General features: G+C 35.8%; 1 protein-coding gene across 5 annotated transcripts in view; it reads right to left on the bottom strand.

Moving 5' to 3' along the window:
* Positions 1-376: 376 nt before the first annotated feature.
* The window catches only part of LOC142341874 (slit homolog 1 protein-like), a 53,564-nt gene continuing 33,772 nt past the window's right edge, over positions 377-20,168 (bottom strand). For 3 of the 5 annotated variants that reach the window (XM_075393173.1, XM_075393176.1, XM_075393174.1), the window contains exons 2-5: positions 10,990-12,100; positions 3,556-5,488; positions 2,810-2,949; positions 377-2,086 (exon numbers count right to left, since the gene is read on the bottom strand). In XM_075393173.1, the coding sequence (XP_075249288.1) occupies positions 486-2,086; positions 2,810-2,949; positions 3,556-5,488; positions 10,990-11,860 (4,545 nt within the window). In that variant the 5' untranslated portion in view covers positions 11,861-12,100 and the 3' untranslated portion in view covers positions 377-485. The other 2 variants (XM_075393175.1, XM_075393177.1) reach the window with 2 other exon arrangements.

Genomic DNA, 20,168 nt, shown 5'->3' with positions numbered 1-20,168 from the left:
AACTGCTTTTTACTTAAAACTTCATTTACTGTCGAGTTGATTGCTGAAATCTGAGTATTTCAAAAATAATTGTTCCTCTGATCTACATATGAATAATAAAATTAAATAATAGACCTTTTCATCAAACTGTTTCATCTCTCAACCCCCCCCCCCGCCCACTCCGGGGTAGATTCCCAATTCTTATTAGACTATACAAACTGTTATCAACGCCAAAACAAGTCTTTCCCATTATAGCCCCTCATGAATTTATAGTCCACATTATGGTGTATTTACCATGATGGGGGGGGGGCTGTAGGTTATCTGACCACTAGGTTGGGGGGCTATAATGGGAAAGGCCCAAAACAAGTTTCAATTTGTTCACATGTGTTAATAAAAACAAAATTTTTTTGTTCACGTGGTGGGTAGGTGGGGTGCTGATGGGGACGAGGGTTGGGGCGTGGGGGGATGGGGTTAAGAAACAGTTCTCTTTTCTTTAATAAGCGCTCTTAATAACAAGGTCCACATTCACATTTTCGTACAACTGGAATTTCAAGCTGGTCCGTTTTTGTGTTGTTGTGATTGCATTGAAATCGGGACGATATCAGTTTCTCTTTCACAATTTCGCAACAGGTGTTGCCCCCACAATGCTTCGGGCATTCAGTATATCGAATGCTTTTTGTGCTCCGACACCCATCCACGTAAAAATGCTTATCTTTCACAACATTGCATTCAATTTCTTCCGAACACATAGGCCCCCCAAGGTTAACAGGGCACTTACACCTGTACTTCACGGGTCCCGTTTTTTCACAAACACTCCCATTTTGACACATGTGGTAATTGCACGTATTGGGGTCGTGCCACATTTTCTTACCCTCCCGTTTCTGTTCCGCCTGGTCCGCGACCATCGAGTCCAGATCCAAGTTCAACTCACAGCCCGGAAATACGTCAACTTTATTCACAGAAACTCCGAAATTGACCTCACGATTGTTGACAATCAGCGAATGAATGCAACCCGAGAAACTGTTCGCCGTGTCGGGTACAATGTGGTACATTTTTGCAGCACTGTCGCGTAGGGTTTGAGGTAGACCTCCAATATAAGTTGGTTGGTCATCTTGCAAGAATTCGAGGTCGGTCTCCGAAAGGGTTGAGATATTGCCCACCTTTTTCTTCTTATCGTCGATGAAAATCTCAACATTCAGTTTCACGACTCGGACCTCGATGACGTTAAGAGCGTTGGTTTTTATCGAATGCATGTCGGTTTCGATTCCGATTCCTTGCGTTGTTCCAAGATAGTAGCTCACTCGAACTTTCCCCTCGTTAAGTTGGATCAATAAATGTCGTTGCCGATGATCGGGGTTATGGTACAATAAAACTCCAGTTTTGGTTGTCGGCGTTATCTTAAAGGTAATGTTCATACTCGTGTCCATGACAAAATCATCCGTTTGCATAAAGGAATCGGGTCTGTTGAGAGATATCGAGGACAACTGGTCGCATTTCTCGCCCGAGAACCCTGGCGCACACAAGCATTTGAACTCTTTTATGTCGGTTGTTTTCTCGTAACACAAAGCTCCATTTTTGCAGTCGTGATTGAAGCATAAACTGGTAACCATGTACTCCATTGGGGCGACTTCGCAAAATCGCCCATCATAACCCTGCCGACAGGCACAGGTGTAATTTCCGATCTCATCCACACATATGGCGCCATTTTCGCATAGATTATCAGCACACTCGTCAATGTTCGTTTCGCAGTTTTTACCCGAGAACCCCAACGGGCAATCGCAACGGTAGTCCTGGCCTAGATCCGAACACTTAGCCCCATTGCTACAAGGGTTGTGGCTAAAGTCACATAAATCAATGTCGTTTTCACAAAATTCGCCCTCGTAACCAATTGGACAATGACACGTGAACGAGTTGACACCATCGACACAAGTGGCGTTATTTTGACACTTGTGATTTCGGCAGTCGTCAATGTTCAGCTCGCAATGAATGCCCGAGTACCCGTTAGGACATTCGCACCAAAACTTCGTGGTGTTACCCGGGTGACATTGACCTCCGTTCTTGCAGGGTTCGTCGAAGCACTCGCTCAACGCATTTTCACAATATCGGCCTGTCATAAAAAGTACATTCTAGCAATAATTTGAGAATGCAAAATCTGTTAAAATTTTGTAGCTTCATGTTATTGATAAATTTAGTGAAATAAATTCGAGCGAAATGTAAGTTGAAAAGCTGCGAAATCCGGTAGGTTCAGGTAGGTTCGGTAATTACTTACCCTATAACTCTATTAAAAATGTCTTCAATAAGAAACTCTAAAACACAAACCCAATACAGAAACTGCTCATTTTATCCGGAAGTGGCGTCTTCCCCATTATAAAAACCCAACATTATAGCACGTTGACCATGATTGTGTGTGTGTGTGTGTGTGTGTGTGTGTGTGTGGGGGGGGGGGAGGGAGGGGCTCTACGTTATATGACCACAATCTGATGGGTGGGGGGGCTAGGCTATACGTTATATGACCACAATCTGGAGGGTGGTGGTTGGGGCTATACGTTATATGATCACACGCTTGTGGCTGGGGGGGGGGGGCTATAATGGGAAGGATCCATGCAAACAGGTGGTTAGTACATTGTTCGTCCTAATTCATAAGCTACATCTGACCAATTCTAAGAAGTCATGGTAGCACTTATAACTAAATGTCATACATGACTGCTCTGAATAAGTTTACAAAAATTTAGCTGATGCGGGGGATTCTTAGACGTCCCGGAGTAAGAAAACTGAAGCCTAGAGTTGTCCTAGAATTGTGAGTTATGAAAGTTGTATAAAGATCTCTGACCTCCATACTGTCGTGGACAGTGACACTTGAACTCGATCTCGTCATCAATGCCACAGGTGCCTCCGTTGTGGCAGGGCTTGAACAGACACGGATTGCACTTGGCCAACACTTCACGCGGAACTGAAGCACTGCCCTCACATCTGTGAACAAAAAATATATCAATTGTTTCTCTGTCATCGCTGTGGAAAAACATTAAGCCGAGGCCGTCTTGTTCAGCTGCGCCTTTATCGCTATCCCCGAATATCACTGTTCGCTTCATGAGCACCATCGGTTTCGAAAAAAAAACCACCGAAAGAAAACCCACTTAAATTTAGATAGAAAATAAACACCCACGGAAACAAACCCCCTAATTGACTATTAAAGATCTATTTAGCGCGTTTGACCATGTCTCGAGGGCCATGACCATGATGTAACGGCCCCTGGGACTTGATATGAATCTATCACAACCGAACAAGTTATAACGACCAAAATTCAATATTAAAATGGGGGTTTATTTCCTTGGGGCGTTTATTTCCTGTCTAAAATTAGGTGAATTTTTTCAGTTGGGGTTTATTTCCTAGACCCGAGCAGTATTTCTTTTTTTGTGACTTTAGGTATTTTTCAACTAAAACTTTCACGTGGTATATCATCATGTCTGGCCGGGTTCTGGAGATAGTAGGTATCAGTCCTCTAAGCTCTAAATCTTTAGCAGTATTTGGAGTTAGTTAACACTAGAGTTGTGTTGTTATACTTCTTTTAAATTTCACCTGTAAGTTGCAGCATCACTGTAGAGCAAAGCCTGGGCTGCCATACTTTTGGGCAGTTCACACTTGGCCACACCCCCATCCAGACCCTTCTCCTGAACCAGACGTGCCAGCCACTTCAAATCACAGTCACAATACAGCGCATTTTCACCCAAGTACAAATGTGTGAGTGACGTCAAATCCTGGAACGAGCTTTCGGGAATCTGTGAAATCATGTTTTCTGTCAACGACAAATATTTCAACGATACCAGTCCGTGAAAAGCTTTGGCGCCGATACATTTGATGTAGTTGTCAACCAAATTCAAAGTCTCAAGCTTGATCAAAGTCTGAAAAGTGTTGTCGGGAATTGTCGAAATCATGTTGCCTGACATGTCCAGAACTTTCAATTCTTTCAAACCTTTGAGCGCTTCTAAGTTTATCTTTCGAATTGAGTTTTTGCTCAAAATGAGCTCTGTCACTTCCCTCGGTATGTCTTCGGGAATCTCCGTCAGCTGTGCTTCATGACATCGGACCGACGTTTTGACGCAGGTGCATTGTTTCGGACATTTCAAGCTGCTAACGCAACTATTTTCCTTGTTCGTCTCGCACTCAAAGTCCAGCTCTGTCAAGTCAAAAATGGGCAAATTACGCAGATGTTTGGGCTCAACACATGTTGGGTTCCCAGCAGTTACAGTCCGACCAGGTCGCAGATTCTGCCATTTATTAAACCATTCCATATGGCAGTTACATACCAATGGGTTTGAGTATATATTTAGGGTTTTCATCCAGGGTAAATTATCAAAAGGGTTATCTTCGATGGTTCTGATCTCGTTACTGTAAAGCGACAGCAATTCCAGATTTTTGTTGTCTTGGAACGTGTCGTTTTTCAAACATTTCACTCTGTTATAGCGAAGATGAACCTGTTTCAAATTTGGCAAATCTTTAAACATGCCTCGCCTTAACTCTTTCAAATTATTGTTGTTCAAATCAATTTCCTCCAATTCTGAAGCCCCAAAGAAAGCTCCATCTTCAATATCTTCTATTATATTCTCCTCCAATGAAATTTTTCTCAAATTGACCATGTTCAGGAATCGCCCATCGGCTTCGATTCTGTCGATCAGATTTTTGTTCAAAATAAGTTCAGTCGTGTATCTCGGAATATCAATCGGTATACTTCTGAAACCCCCATTCGAACAATCAACTCGGGTTCCGTCGGAACAATTGCACTTTCGCGGGCACTTCAGGTCCACAAAACATTCGCCCGCATTCTGAGTTCGTGCCGCCTCCCCTCCCTCGCATCGGAACTCGTTTTCAGCAACGCTTTGAATCTTCCGATTCCGCATACGTTGCGGCCAATCACAAGTCGCGTCTGAACTGTCAACTTCGATCAAACTTTTGCTGCCCGCTGATTGGTTGGCTTTGATCCACTGCAAGTTGCAATCGCAAATTAATGGGTTTTCGCCCAGATGAACATGCCCAGTTTCTTTCAGACGGATGGTTCCATTAGTAAATGATTGAATGTTATTGCGGTACAAGGACAGTAGCGACAGCTCCTCTAAATCCGCAAAAATCTCCTCGGGCAAACAGCTTATCAAGTTTGAATTGAGCAGCAAAATTTGCAACTTTTTCAATCCCTTGAACAATTTTGGGGGCAAGTCTTGAATCGAGTTGCTGTATAGACATATTTGAGTGAGTTCAAACAAACCCTCAAAAGCGTTTTCATCGATTGTCGAAATTGAATTTGAGCTGAGGTCGATTCGATTGAGGTTTTTAATGTGCTTGAATGCCCCTCCTGGAACATGTTTGATCATGTTCTTCATCAGTTTTATTTCTTTCGCTGAATGGGGTAGGTTTTTAGGGATGGTTTGCAACCCTCGCTCCTGACACAAGACAATGCCATCGGCACACTTGCATTTTTCAGGGCAGATTGTGACTCTGGGACAGAGGTCGGCAAATACTGAAACAAAAGATGCAGCTGCTGATTCAGAGAGATTTAGAGTACATTGATTATGAACTTTTCTCTGACTGAGAAAGATTCAGACTCTATTCAAAAAAACTATTCTAAAATCTTTCTGAATCAGTGCTGAAATTCAAAGTTACTCTGAAAAATTTCTAAATCAATTATGATATTGACTGAATCTTAACATGGGAACGTTATCAGAATATGAGCGGTTAAAATATGAGCGGTTGTCCTAAATAAATAAATTATTTTGTTTATTACAGATCTCCCCTTTTTTCTTTTTCAATTTTTCTCAGTTTTTGTCTGTAAATTACCAGTCCCTGATTGAAAAGAGACGTTGTTACAATTACACTTTCGAAAGAGTTTACCCGGGTCGAGGTTTTAGGGTGAATTTTCGTAAGAAATGCGGTGAATGCGGTGAATTTTCGTAAGAAATGCGGTATTGCGGTGAATGCGGTGAAAAAAATAATTCACCGCTTTTCATCGCATTTCTTACAAAAATTCACCACCAAATTCACCGCATTTCTTACGAAAATCCACCGCATAGACTATTATGGCAAATTAATGTAAGAAATGCGGTGAATGCGGTGAAAAAAAATAATTCACCGCTATTCGACCCCAGGCCTAGGTGTCAACGCTAAAAAGCGTTGAATTATGTGAGGTTTTGTTGTGGGCTGAAGTATCCATATTGTTTTCAATAAAATCAGTTGGATGCAGATGAAACCGGAAAGTGAAAGCAGACAAAAGTAGTGAGAAAATCAAAAATTTTTATTTTTAAACCATTTTTTTCTATATGATGGAGCAAATTATTGACCCCCCAACCTAGGTTTTTGAACTCTTGCTGCAACCTACTTTCAAAAATTTTTTACAATTTTTCAAAAAATCAGTTGCATGCAAGTGAAACTGGAAAGATTTGAAAGCAAACAAAAGTAGTGAAAATATCAAAAAATTTTATTTTTAAACCATTTTTTCTATATGATGGAGCAAATTATCGACCCCCCAACCTAGGTTTTTGAACTCTTGCTGTAATTTACTTTCAAAATATTTTTGCAATTTTTCAAAAAAATCAGTTGCATGCAAGTGAAACTGGAAAGATTTGAAAGCAAACAAAAGTAGTGAAAATATCAAAAAAATTTATTTTTAAACCATTTTTTCTATATGATGGAGCATTGTTTGAAACTCTTGAATAATTTTAAAAAATGAGTAAAAGTTGCTGAACAGTGAAAAATTGCTGCTGATGGAGATTGTCTGCAGTGAGCTGTCTGATGATGCCTGGTTTGACAAAAATATCAGCTGAAGCGCTGATTCAGGTAAGAAAAGTTCAGCAGGGTGAATTCATAGAAGACACGGTGAATTTTTGTAAGAAATGCGGTGAAAAAAAATAATTTTCACCGCGTATTTGTTTCATCTTTTTGCGGTGAATGCGCTGAATCGCGGTGAATTATTTTTCCGCGTTCTCGGTGGCGGTTAATTATTTTTTTCACCTCTTAATGCGATGAATTATTTTTTTTCACCGCATCTTGCGGTGAAAAAAAATAATTCACCGCTTTCTCTCAAGCGGTGAATTATTTTTTTCGCCACTAGATGCGGTGAAAAAAAATAATTCATCGCATTAAGCGGTGAAAAAGAATAATTCACCGCCACCGAGAACGCGGTGAAAAAAAATAATTCACCGCGATTCACCGCATTCACCGCAAAAAGATGTAAGAAATACGCGGTGAAAATTTTTTTTTTCACCGCATTTCACCGCATTTCTTACAAAAATTCACCACCAAACCTCGACCCGGGTAATTGAAATGGCTTAACACCTTGGGGACATTTTTGAAAATTTATTACATTTATATTTTTCAAAACAATTTGAATATGCTAGTTCAGGTTTTCGTTTACTCTCGAGGAGACAAAATTCGAACTTTAATTTTTAGAAAAGTCATCTGTAGAAGTATTCCCTGGCAAATATATTATAAATTTTTTAATGCCTAAAATAATTTTCAGTTTTTGAAGTTTATAAGAGCACTGAACATTGTTTCTTCGTACAACTCATTTTCATCAAAGTTAAAAAGCTTGTTCGAATTGAGTTATCCACTTTTACATTTGCCCACTGTTGAGTTTCTGCAACACACTTTTCCAATGAGTACTTTTGGTTTATACAATTCCACCATCAAATTCTCGAACGGATGAGTTGTCTGTATAGGCTTGGGACTGAGAGTTATTCTTAAAAACTTTATAACAGAAATCAGACCAGTCCTTGCAAAAATTTACATGTTTCTAAAAGTTTTGGGGCAATTACCTAGATTTTTTTAAAAAAATTGTTAATAATATAAGTTCGCAAAATTTTTGAAATTAAAATTAATCTGAGACTCTGATAAGATAGGGTTTTTTCTGGAAAATTGAATAAATTATAAAATTTAAGTAGCCTTTCTTGTTTAAACAATTGAAAAATGGCTGAGAAAATTTGTTCTTGGATTTTCTAAAAAAATTAAAACAATAAAACATTCTAAAAAAATTAAATTTGATGCAGGAAACGTCTAGATCTGCTAGTTATTTAAATTAAAAATACATATGAACAAGAATTTTCGGGTCAAACCAAATCTGTGGAGTAAACAGTTTTAAAAAAATTAATTTTGGTTAAAACTCTTAAAAGTTCATTGGACTAATTTGCAAAAGTAGGTTTTGACTGAAGCTAGTTCAATTTCTGATACCTTTTGGTCGGGGATTATTCTCTGGGACGGTTTTATCCGGACACTTTGATTCAAATATTTACTTTGAAACAGCTGGCTAAATACTTCTAAACATTATATACTAATAATATACTAACAGACTAATAATATTCAGTGCAACCAATGGCCTCTGGAAGAAGATTTTATAAAAGGATTAGAGCATCAATTTACGAGGTTTCTTATGATCCCCAAAACATTACAAGAAAACCATGTATTGGTCAGTTATCAAGATAGAATTAAATAACTTTCAATTGCACTAAATAACCAGTTTAAAAAATTATCCAAATTTTATGAAAGATAGAAATAGCTTATTGCCTTAAAAATGGGAAAAAATTGTTGAATTACAGAAAAACTACGGCATATCATATCTTGGAAAAACTTTGCTGTCCCAAAAATGGACACAATGTCACAAAAAACACACTTTTCCGCAGAACTTTTACTTTTGGACTTTTACGGACAACAGTTACAGCAGCTTCATCTAGTCCAGAAAAGATTTTAATAGAATTCTTTATCAAATTTACCTAAAATCTTATTTGGAAACCAACATTTTTCAATATCCATGTTATCAGTTTGCAAAGTTTTTCTACTAAACATTTGTGTCTTTGTCTACTTAATCCGAAGTAATGCAAGGGCCTTCTATGCAAGCATAAAAAATTAGGTTTGCTTTCATTTTTTCCTAATTTGATTCTCATTAAGAGAATTGCGGAAAACAGAAAAATAATGACGAAAAAAATTACTCAGGCAAAAAGTAAATTTTGCGACGTAATGAAGAAAAAATGCATGCAATTTCTACCTCTTTTAATGTAGTTTGTACGATCAATTCGAGGTCTCGCGTGCTTAAAGGACAGTAATTTAACGGCCACTTTTTATGTTTGCCACCTCACATAATATCTAATTAAAAAAATTCGTTTTAAATACCAACCGTAAAGTTAAAGCCATCTGTCTTCCTCATTTTTTAGAGGTAACTATTTCATTTTTTAAAATTTTACTTCTCGAGTTTAAAAAATTGGATCTTTTCTGTTTGTGGCCCCCAGATTAGTGGGTGCATATTATTTGCACTCCCCCCAGACGCACGTGCTTTTTTTTACAAAATTATTTACAATGTAATGAAACGTGCTCTGTAAAATGGGGAAGCATAACGTTTTGGGGGAGCACAAACGGAAAAGATCCAAAAATTTTTTTAGTTTAAATTGTTTTTTTTGGACAAATTCTATCAAGCTACCTTTATTTCGATTGGGTTTTCGTGGTTTACATTTGTCATTTTTAAAAAAATACAATGGGTGGTGACGAGATCTTAGTAAATTTATTCGAAAATTACCTAAACATGTTTAACATTTAGTAGCTTTGCTAAATTGCTGCTCAGCATAATATGAATTTATTTGAATATATATCTATATTAATATGAACATATTCATATTAATATTTATGTTAGAATGAATTTATATTAATATGAATGTATCAAAAAACCCAACCTACGTGATCGCTCATTAAGTTTTTTTTTGAAGATGCCAGCAAGTACTAACTATCAGTCAAGACAAACTTCTTTCTTGAAACACTGAAATGCAGAATAATCCGGTAGAATTTCAACACTTTTCATTTATGATTTTCAGCACTTTTTCTTTCATTTAAAGCTGTTTTGTTCTCATTTTTTGCACATTCCTTGTTTTCGTTTCATAATAATCATTTAAAAAATCATGTTTGATGCCACACACATTTGAGCCTTTTCTCTATAGGAGAGAAGTCATTTTTATGAGCTTACCTGGGCATCATATATGATCCTAGTACGATAATCAAGATATCATAAAAGTGAACTTCCTTTTGTGAATCTATGATCAGTAATGAAAAAAAAATTATGACCTTGTATGTCTACATAGATCTTTCTATGACTGACAATCTGGGTCACCTATGATAGTCAAAAATTGAAAAAACAAAGACACTTCGACCCGGGTATAAGAATCGAAAAACGTACCTTATCTCAGAAAAAATGGAAATTGGTTTTTAAAAAACCTCGTAAAACAAAAGTAGCGATTGTGTGCGATTGTGTGAATTTGAATGTGATTGTGTGAATTCATTTGAAATAACATTCTCGTATTTTGAAAAGATATCAGACCTGAAAATAATTTTTGGATATTTTCTGTTTGTGCCCCCCCCCCCCCCCCCAACTCAGTGAGTGCATATTATTGGCACCCCCGGACGCACGTGCCATATTTTTACATAATGATGTAATATGTAATGAAATGCGCTTTGTAATTGGGGTGCAGAACGTATGGGGGGTACAAAAGGAAATGATGACAATTTTTTATACGGCCGCTGTCACAAAAAATGTGTTGAGAAAAAAAAACTTTTCACCGTAAATTCGTGGAACAAAATTTTTTCAAGAGAAAATTTACTGTAATAACTGGTAAAATTCGCGGGCGCTTCACCCCATTGCCCCCTAGAGGAGGCACCATAATATCCAAATTTTGCAGCGGGACTCTCTCTAATTGGAGTAAATGGGATAAACGGCACGTATTAATATACGAAGTTGATTTGCTTGAAGTGAACAAATTTATGGGGTCTTCTCTAGCTGGTAATGCCCATGCAGTTCTTATAATATTTTACAATAAAACTTCGGTTCTTATCCACAAGCTTAGTGCTCATATAACGTTAACCCCCCCCCCCCCCCCACCCCCAACCCCAATCAGGGTTAACATACCTTAATGAAGAGGGGGCTATGGGCTATAATTTCGAGATGAGCTATAATAGGAAAGGCCCGAAACATTCATTTTGGGTAATTCTAACCTTGCATGTCAAAGCAGAGCAGTTCATCAGATCGCAGCAAGAGGAGGGCTTTTCCCGACACACTCGGGGGAGCCGCACACTTGAAATTGTCAAACTGGACACTGGGGTGACTCAACCTCCAGTTTGGAAACCAGTTCAAATTGCACTCGCATAAAAACGCATTCCCGTCCAGCGAAATCTCTGTCAAATCATTCAGCGATTTCAAATTGCTCTCGTAAAAATTCACAAGTTTGTTCCCACTCAGGTAAAGTTTTTTCAAACTATAAAGTGTCGAAAAAGCCTCTTCTTCGATACAAGATATTGAATTATTAGCCAAATTTAAAGTTTCTAAAGATCGTAAACCCGAGAAAAAATCGGCTTCAATGTGGGTCAGCAGGTTGTTGGATAAGTCCAGCGATTTTAGTAAGTACCCATCGGGAAAAATCGAGTTGTCCAGGGTTTGTAATTCGTTTGACGCGATTGAAAGCAATTCGAGGTTTTTCTGCAGTTTAAATGATGAATGACCAATTATAACTATTTCGTTATGATCCAAATTAACTTGTTTCAAATTGCGGTTCGCCAGAAAGTCAGCAGCATGAATTTCGCTTAAATCATTGTAAGATAGGTCGAGATATTCGACAGAATTTGGTAAATTTTTGGGAATTTCTGTTAATTGACGTTTCGCGCAATCAACTCTTTTCGCGTAATCGTAACAAACACATTCCGTTGGACATGCAGCACATTGTGAAATTAAATTTAATAAAATTAATGCTAATAAACAGGTTAATTTACTAAAACTATGAAAGGATAACGAAGGTTTTCTGGTAATAATTAACCAATTTATCATAACTTTTGGGTAATTTGAATAGTCGTAAAATTTTATTTTTCTCATTTTCGGTAGTAATTTTGTCTCATAACCGTTTCAAGTTCAAAAATATTTTCAACAAGGTATTAAGATTTCAGCTTTGAGGGTTTAATTGGGTATTATTGGGTAATTTTGCGGACGATAACTGGCTCGGCGGGTGCCTGTTGTTTTATGTAGGACTAGTGTACTGCGCACGCATGTAAGTATGTTTATGTGTTTGTGTTTGGGTTTCGTACTGTTGGTCTTAGCTGGGTTGTCAGGTAGAATCTAAACAGGGAAAGAGGAATAAAAATAAACAAATGTTGTGATTAGTTCTGAGCAAGGTGGAACGTACAACAAGGTAAAATCAGAGCTTAGATAGCACAAATTAAGTTATTACAAAGTGATTGGTATTTTAAGAGAGGTATAATTAAAAGAGGATTTATCTCGACTTAAATGAAAGGAGGGGACTTTAGCTAGTTAAGACCTTTTGTCTCTGTTATTATAAGCTAGTTATTATAATTTGGAGATAACTAATGAGAGTTTAAAAGACAGGTTAGTCGTAAATAAAGTCTGTTTTGTCACGCAGTCCAAATGCCTCTAATCAAAATATACTTTCACGGAGTCTTGACTTTGAAATTAAATAAATTATGTGGAGTCACTTTTCCTAACCCAACTTCCTACTTCCTGCCCCCCAGAGGCGCCCGCCTCGCCACATTTCCTCCATTACCCCCTACCCTCCCTTTTTCCCTACTATCTATCTATCTACCCTCCCTTACTACTTCTCCCTATTAATATACCCATATCCCACGCAATCTCCCGCCCACCCCTCCCCTTCACCCACCCGCGCCCTGCAACCCAACCTAACCCACCCCACAACCCTATACCCGCTTTTGCAAACCACTTCAAATTTTTCCATATCATTTTCTGCCTGGTTTTTGTCCTTCTAATTGATAGCTGAACAACAGGCTTTTCTTTTTAATTGTTCACGCACGCAAATTCCGTTCTTCAAATCAGATCATGCAATCAAAATAATTGCTTGATCGAGCCAGCTTTTGTTTAGACTTCATTTCATAGTCACGCTTCATTAAATTGGCACCAATGGTATCATTAGAGCCGGGCAAAATAATTCAGGGGCGGGTTTGGCAGACGCGTTCACTGTTAAAAGTAATAACGTGACTTTGATGAACAAATTTAACCCAACCAGTCAACTTGATCTAGTGCATCATGCTCAAAGAGGGCTACTACAAAATGAGGTTAAGTTTAAAATTACATTACCCCCCCCCCCGGCTACAGAGCACGTGCCAACATAGCAGAAATCAATTTTTTAACGCTATGATAGAAACGGTGTCAGGACAAAATACTCAATGCCAAAATACCCAATGTGACAAATACCCAAAATACACCCAATATTTTATTCTGACGTTGAAACTTAAATTCTGTGCTTTAAGTATGTAGTACACAGCACAGTACTGAACAGACTAAAAAGAGAATTGAAAACTATGATGCAGCGTACAATACAGTACTGCACAGACTAAAAAACAGAATTGAATTCAATGATTCAGCGCTGCAATACTGCACTGAGATCAACCCCGTTGTGAATTTGACTCGCACTATAAAACAGAGAGCCTTAATTGAAATGTGAAAATGAATGAAAAGACAAATTATACCATTTCCTTATTCGATTTGTACACATTCGGAGGAGATCCTGTTTTAATTTCCCCTACCAAATAAAAGCTTCCCTTTAAATTGACAGGAAATTTTATCAATCACTGTTTCCGCTCAATGACGGGTTTGGTATCACATCTTTTGTTGTTGGATCAACCCCCCTCTCCTCCTCCCCCCAATAAAAAATAAAATAAAAAAGGATTTAAAGGATGTACGCCGTTATGGATGTTATGTTGAGCAATAGTTGTTTGAACAAAGAATGGTATCATTAGAAAATCGTTAAATTTACACCTAAATTATTGCGTAACCCGTTGTCTTAACTCAGTGAAATAATTTTCGTGAAAATTATGTTCTTTCGCAATTATAAATAAATTTCATCAAAATTAAAGCAACTTTATCTATAAATTTTACAAATAATAAAATCTTAAATTTGTCTAATTGTTCCTCCCCCCACTTGTGGGGGGAGGAACTATATACTCATATGGGTTTTTTTGTTCAGACAATTTTGGCCGATCGATATATTCATCGTAGTGAAATGTGAGTGGTATCATTAAAAAGCTCGTACAGCGTAGAGTACGGCATTAAAAAGATTTTTTTGAATTTCGTGTTCTTCAAGGAGTTATCGAGGTTTAAAGTTTTGTGTGTACACGTGATGTTTGCATGATTTGTTCACTTTTTTGTACAATTTATGCTTTTTTTCTATAAAAACATCAATTCAAAACTACGTTTTATGGTACAAATGAAACAATCGTGTGTTTTTAACACACAAAAGGCCAAAAGGGTAGTTTTTGTCTCACAGAGAAGTTGACTATATAAAAAATTCGATTTCTATTTGAGAGCTGATATTTTGAATAACTATTCGAATTTTTTTTGAAATTTTTTTAAGTCACTTAGGGATTAGTCGCTTTTCAAGTGCAAGTTCTGTTCCTGACCGATCTGATTTACGGTCAAATGATGCCCATTGAACAAATAATTAGTTTTTGAGGAATAACACATTTTTTATGGCTCCGAGTTTTTGTAATTTTAATCGAAGTTTTGATATTTTTTTAAAGATTTCAATGAAATTTTTAGCCGTATGACATAGACAGTGATTAAAAGGGCATTAGGTTTTCTAATAGGTTGTAGGCGAACCTATGTAGTAATTTAAGCGGACAGCTAAGGGCTGTTAAAGCTTTTAAATCAATTTTTCGAAAACAAAATCTTTCGAACATTAACTGATCTTAAACTTGTTTCTGTGAACTGAAAGTCAAACTCTCTATTGACAGGACCCATTTTCTTTTCTACTGCAATAAAAATTAATCTGGTTCGCGCATTTATGTTCCAACTGCTGTTTTAATGACTTCGATGCCACGAATTTTCATAATTTTTAAAAATTTTTGTGACTTTTTTATAACTTTGATTTCTTTTGACATCTTAGACATTATCTTTTTGTTGCTAGATCCCATTGGCAGAGAGGAGACTTTCAAAAGATCATAGATAAAGTTTACAGAGAAAATGTATGGTTTTAATGGCTCCGACAATGTCTTCTCAAACTTTCCTAGATATTTTGGTTTTTGCTTGTATTTGTTGCCACCTTCAGAGTTAGATGAAATATGTTGATGAATTACAATGGCCCAAATTTTTGCCTTGTCATCGAAGCTTAACGTAATATCAATTATCATTTGTTGATTTCCGTTGAAAGCTATTGAATTTAATGGTTTTGATACTACGGGTTTTCTAAAAAAATTCGTGATTTTTTTTAATTGTTCAAATTTGTTCCTTTTTGAAGTCAAATTGGTTCAAAAATTATTTCGATTATTGTTAAAAAATTTTTTGAATATGGAAAAATTTTTTGTGAGTATTTCATTTTTCAATGGCTCCGACGTTTTTCACTCTCTTCTTTTTTTTCGATTTGCTGTTTTTGCCTGTTTTTTATTCTTTAGGTAGTCGTAAAGTGTTGACCAGTCTCATAAGCTTGTAATTAAGGATCGAATGAATTATTTTACCCGAAGCAGCTACTTTATAGCGAATAGTTTTGAAGTTTATGATATTATACATTTTTAAGCTTTTTCAGTATTTTTCATTTTTTTTCAGTTTTTGTGGTTCTTTTCGTCAACATTTAACTTTTTGTCATCATTGAGAGGTCCCATACATTTACTTCTTTTTAAAAATGAACTTGATTACCGATATTATGATGTAATTGATGTTTTGTTTGTTGGACAATATGCGTTTTCATAAAATTTATGTGAGCTGTGTATTTGTGCTTCTTCTTCTCTTCCATTAGCACAATCGCGTAATAACAGATCCAAATGATTTTCAAATATGGCCCAATTGAACTTATTTATTCATTCAGTATAATTTTAGCCGAATTGGTATGATTAGAAATTGGAATAGAAGTACATAATTTTCAGAGATTAGGTAATTATTTTAATGGCACCAATAATTTGTGTTTTCGCAATGTTTGTTAACTGCTGTTCGTTTTTTTTTGAGTTTTTCTGCTTCCTTATCCCATTCCGATGGCTTAGTCTAACCAAAGTCAGGTCCTACTGGTTTTATTATGACTTTTTAGTAAAATTATCAAGAATTATTTCGTTAAAACTCAATGATTTTTTAGACTTTTGAAATTATTTGGTTTGAAAAATGTTAATTGAATTTTGAATATCGCCTTTTTATTTCTTCTGTTTGTCGACTTGTTACCTAGTCTTATTAAGGAAAAATACTATCTGCAGCGGAGTTAGGAAAAACCAATTTTGTGTAGTGAGGGTTTTGTCTGATTGTAATTTGACGTTGATACTTAGGCATATTCGCTTGATAACATATCCAACTGATTTTCAAATCAGGCCCGAATGAAAATAGTTAACCTTTCAGTATAGTTTTAACTGAAAAAGTTTAATGAACATTTGAATTAAAAAACAAAACATTCAGATAACAGCGAAATATTTAATGGCTTGAATAATTTGTGTTTTCGCAAATCGTTTCTAATTTTTCAATTTATCCTCATTTTTAGTTCTTTTCTGTCGCTTAGTTCAACCAAAGGCAGATTCTATTGATTTTGTAATGACTTTTTTATTTAATTTATCAAGTTGATAATTTATCATAAACATCATGTTTAGCATAAAGCTAATGGTTTTTAAGACAATTGTAAATATTTGGTTGATTTTTTTTAATTTCGCCTCATTATTGCTTCTTTTGTCAACTTGTTGCCTAGTCTCATTAATATAAAGTTCCATCTGCTTTGTATTAACGAGAAAGTATATTTGCGTAGTTAATGTTTTTTCTGATTGTATTTTAACGTTGTTACTAGGTGCTTTTAAAATTGGATGTTGAGTTTTTGCAGTAAATATATTTTTTTTTGTTTTTGCATGTTTTGTTGTTTATTTTCTTCTCCCGTAGTTATTTTAAGTGTGTCAGATCTCGAGTGCTGTTATGAGGAATGGCATTTTGTAATTCATTTAGTAGTTTGTGTAAGGGTTTTTGTAAGCTCAAAGATCTAATTCTGATTATCTGTTCATTTGTTTGACAGTTATGTCAAAAATGTAGTTGAGTGCGGGTCAGAACATCATATACGAACGCAAATTAAGGAGCCTCCTTGTTTTGTTATAAAAAGAAAAAGTCCATATAAGTGTTACATCGATTAGAAATAGGTAATCTGCATATGGTAAAAAATGAGCAGTGATGATATTTCTGTCGCACATGCTTTTTGGATCACACAATCTGAAAAAAGCCATCCTAAAATTAGTTTCTTATAGTTAAACTTTGGTTCAATAAAAATATATAAAAATCAATGCAATCATCAATTAACCATGATTCTTTTTCTCTTTAATTTTAAATTTATTGAAATTAAAAAAAAACAGTTTTGTTTATACATCAAAAATAAAATATAGAAAGAAAATTAAGATATGAGGCTTCTAATCTTTCATTTTAAAATTTCAAATTCTTTTTCTTGGGACATTGTTGTGCAGCGAATTACTTTCTGACCATTGTCTCACAATGTTACAATGTTGCGATGAGTCAAGGTGTCTGAAAAAAAAACAAACTTAAAAAATTCCAATTACGTTTTTAAAAAGTTAATTTTGACATGAACGGTCCTAATTTATAAAAATAAGAGGTTATCGTTGGAATGATTCGAAAATTATTCTTACAAAAATTTGTAAAATCTAACAATGGCATTTCAATTTATTTTTTTAGCTGACAATTGTGACGACAAAATTTAATGGAACAAAGCAATTGCGCCGCAAGAATTTGTGAACTTGTTCCTTTAAAACCTGCACATAAAAACACAGGAACTTTGTTGTTGCTTTTATACAATAAACATATGTGAGAAAAAAACCTCTTTGTCTATTTATTTTACAGAAAAACCAGCCTAAGTTGGTTAAGAATGTTATAGTGTTTGAAAATTTCTAAAAATGGTTGAGCATGTTGTAACAAAATGTATTTCAATCAAAAATCCTTTTTTTTGTATTATCTAGAATTTGTTTTAGAAAAACAATGCGTTTGAATATAGGGACTATACTAGAAATTTCCAAACTTCTGAGACTTTCGTGCGTTTTTTGATGTTTCCAGACTATGTAATTGTGAACGCACGACGCCCCCATCGTGCGTTGATCTTCGGTATGGAAATACTTGATTGCCTCTTGGACCTCAACCTGGATGATCATGTCATTCTATATTTAGTCATATCTTCAATCAACTTTTGAGTCGTGACAAATTATGTCAGAGGCCAAGAACCGACAAGTTTTAACCACGTCTCGGCGATACCTGCCAACTCTTGAAATGAAATCTTATCAAATGACTGGAAAATCTTGAGCTTAGTTACCCAAGGTTCTTTCTCTTAAATTTTAGTATAAAAACCATCAAAAAATTTTCACTGTCTACATTGAGATATTTCCATTGTGATTAGAGTAGCAAAACCAAACCCAAGCACGTCATCAGCGTTCGTTTTTTGAGAATACAAAATTCTGAAAATTATAATTGTTATACATTTTTTAATGGTACGAATTTTTCTCGCGTCAGTTTCTAATTATATAACATTAAGAATATATAGCCCTAATTATGATGATATAGTTATATTATATATTTTTTGGGGGTTTATAGATTGTTACTCAACTCATAAAATCTAATGGGAAAGAGACAACTTTCCATTCAATACTTTGAACATTGTTTAGACCTTTTAGGGAAAGCTATAAATTTTTCACTGTACTTGAAAAAGAAAATAACAAAACAGCTAGGTAACAAAACTGATTTCTGTTTATTTTAACTAACAGAGCGACAAGCTTGGTAATAACTGCCTTGGAAACTGACTGCTGGTAAAGTTTAAAGTCGAGTTGACTAATAATCCTATCCCAGAATCAACTAAACGTCGCTCTAAGCGGCAGCCGATCGATTTACTTGGCACCGTGTGGGCCAACAGCGGTATATATAATCTATACACTTTCTACCGCTGGTGGAAAAGGTAAACAAACAAACAACGGGAAGCAAATGGGGTAGAAATCGGGGAAAAACCCTCTCTCTGCTTCTTTTATGGAAAAGTCAGGAAAATGGAAGTCAGGAATGCAACTTAAGAAGCAAGAAAAAAGGGAAGAGATAATAAATAACGCGAGAAAAGAGTTTATAGGGAAAGACCCGATTTTAGTACTTTAAGTGCTTCTTTTTGTTCTTGGGTTCTCGTTTTGTTTCAAAGGATAATGACAGAAATTTAAATGACTCTGCTAAATCTTTGTTGTCTATTTAGGTCATGTGCTGATTATGTGTAAAGCCTTGAATAAGATTGGTTGAAAAAAACAAAACGCGTGAACGGATTTCAGAAAAAGAAAAAAAATGTGACATTTCCTCTCCAAGAATAGCATAGATGGTTTGAGGACATAAATATAATCACCCCGAGGCTAAATCCGGATCTTTCCAGTTTGTTCACCCCCCCCCCCCCCCTCCAGTACGTATGCACCTCTCGGTACAGAGCACGTGCCATTACATAGAATATCATTGTGTGAAAATATGGCACATGCAACTGGGGTGCAAAGAAGATGCACGTACGAGAAAGGGGGGGGGGGGGTGCAAACGGAAAAGATCCCAAACTCCTTTTCGAATTTTTCTCAAAATTGGATTAACTTAAATTGAACAATCTGGTCAGAAATTATAAACTCGTAAACCTAGTACACGGTAATAAAGGTAATAAAGCTTAACTTATATTTTTCTAAGGAAGTAAGAAGTAAGACATGGAAAACAGTTCCGAATAATATCAAAAAAGGCATGAATAAAAGGCAATTTTCTCTTGGCCATTTTAAGTGTGCTAAAATTAGACGATAATTGCATCAGATCAAGTGGTAATCATTGAATAATTTTCAAAAAAACCCAAAATAAATAACAACGTGATCATAATTTTGCATGACACAAAAAAAAAATAAAATTAAATTTTTGAAAAAGATGATCTCAATCTATCAGTTTATCTCCTAAATTTTAATGAGATAATAAATCAATCACCAAGCTGATTAATTTTACGGTAAGTTCATCCAAGATTTTGTGTGCTTTCAAACACTTTAAGTTTACTTTTATATAAATGGAGTGAAACTAGTGTACACAGCTTTTAGAATATTAGGCTATCATGTCAAAGAAAAACAATCAATAAGAAGCAGCAGTATTTACAATCAAAAGAGCAATGAATTATATGGAATTAATCTTTAGATACCTTTACACATGCACACACACCTACCCA

This window comes from Convolutriloba macropyga, chromosome 6 (assembly GCF_964194025.1).
Source record: "Convolutriloba macropyga chromosome 6, txConMacr16.3, whole genome shotgun sequence".
Lineage (NCBI taxonomy): Eukaryota > Metazoa > Xenacoelomorpha > Acoela > Convolutidae > Convolutriloba > Convolutriloba macropyga.
The sequence above is the reverse complement of the archived record's forward strand: the minus strand, read 5'-3'. Positions and strand labels throughout refer to the sequence as shown.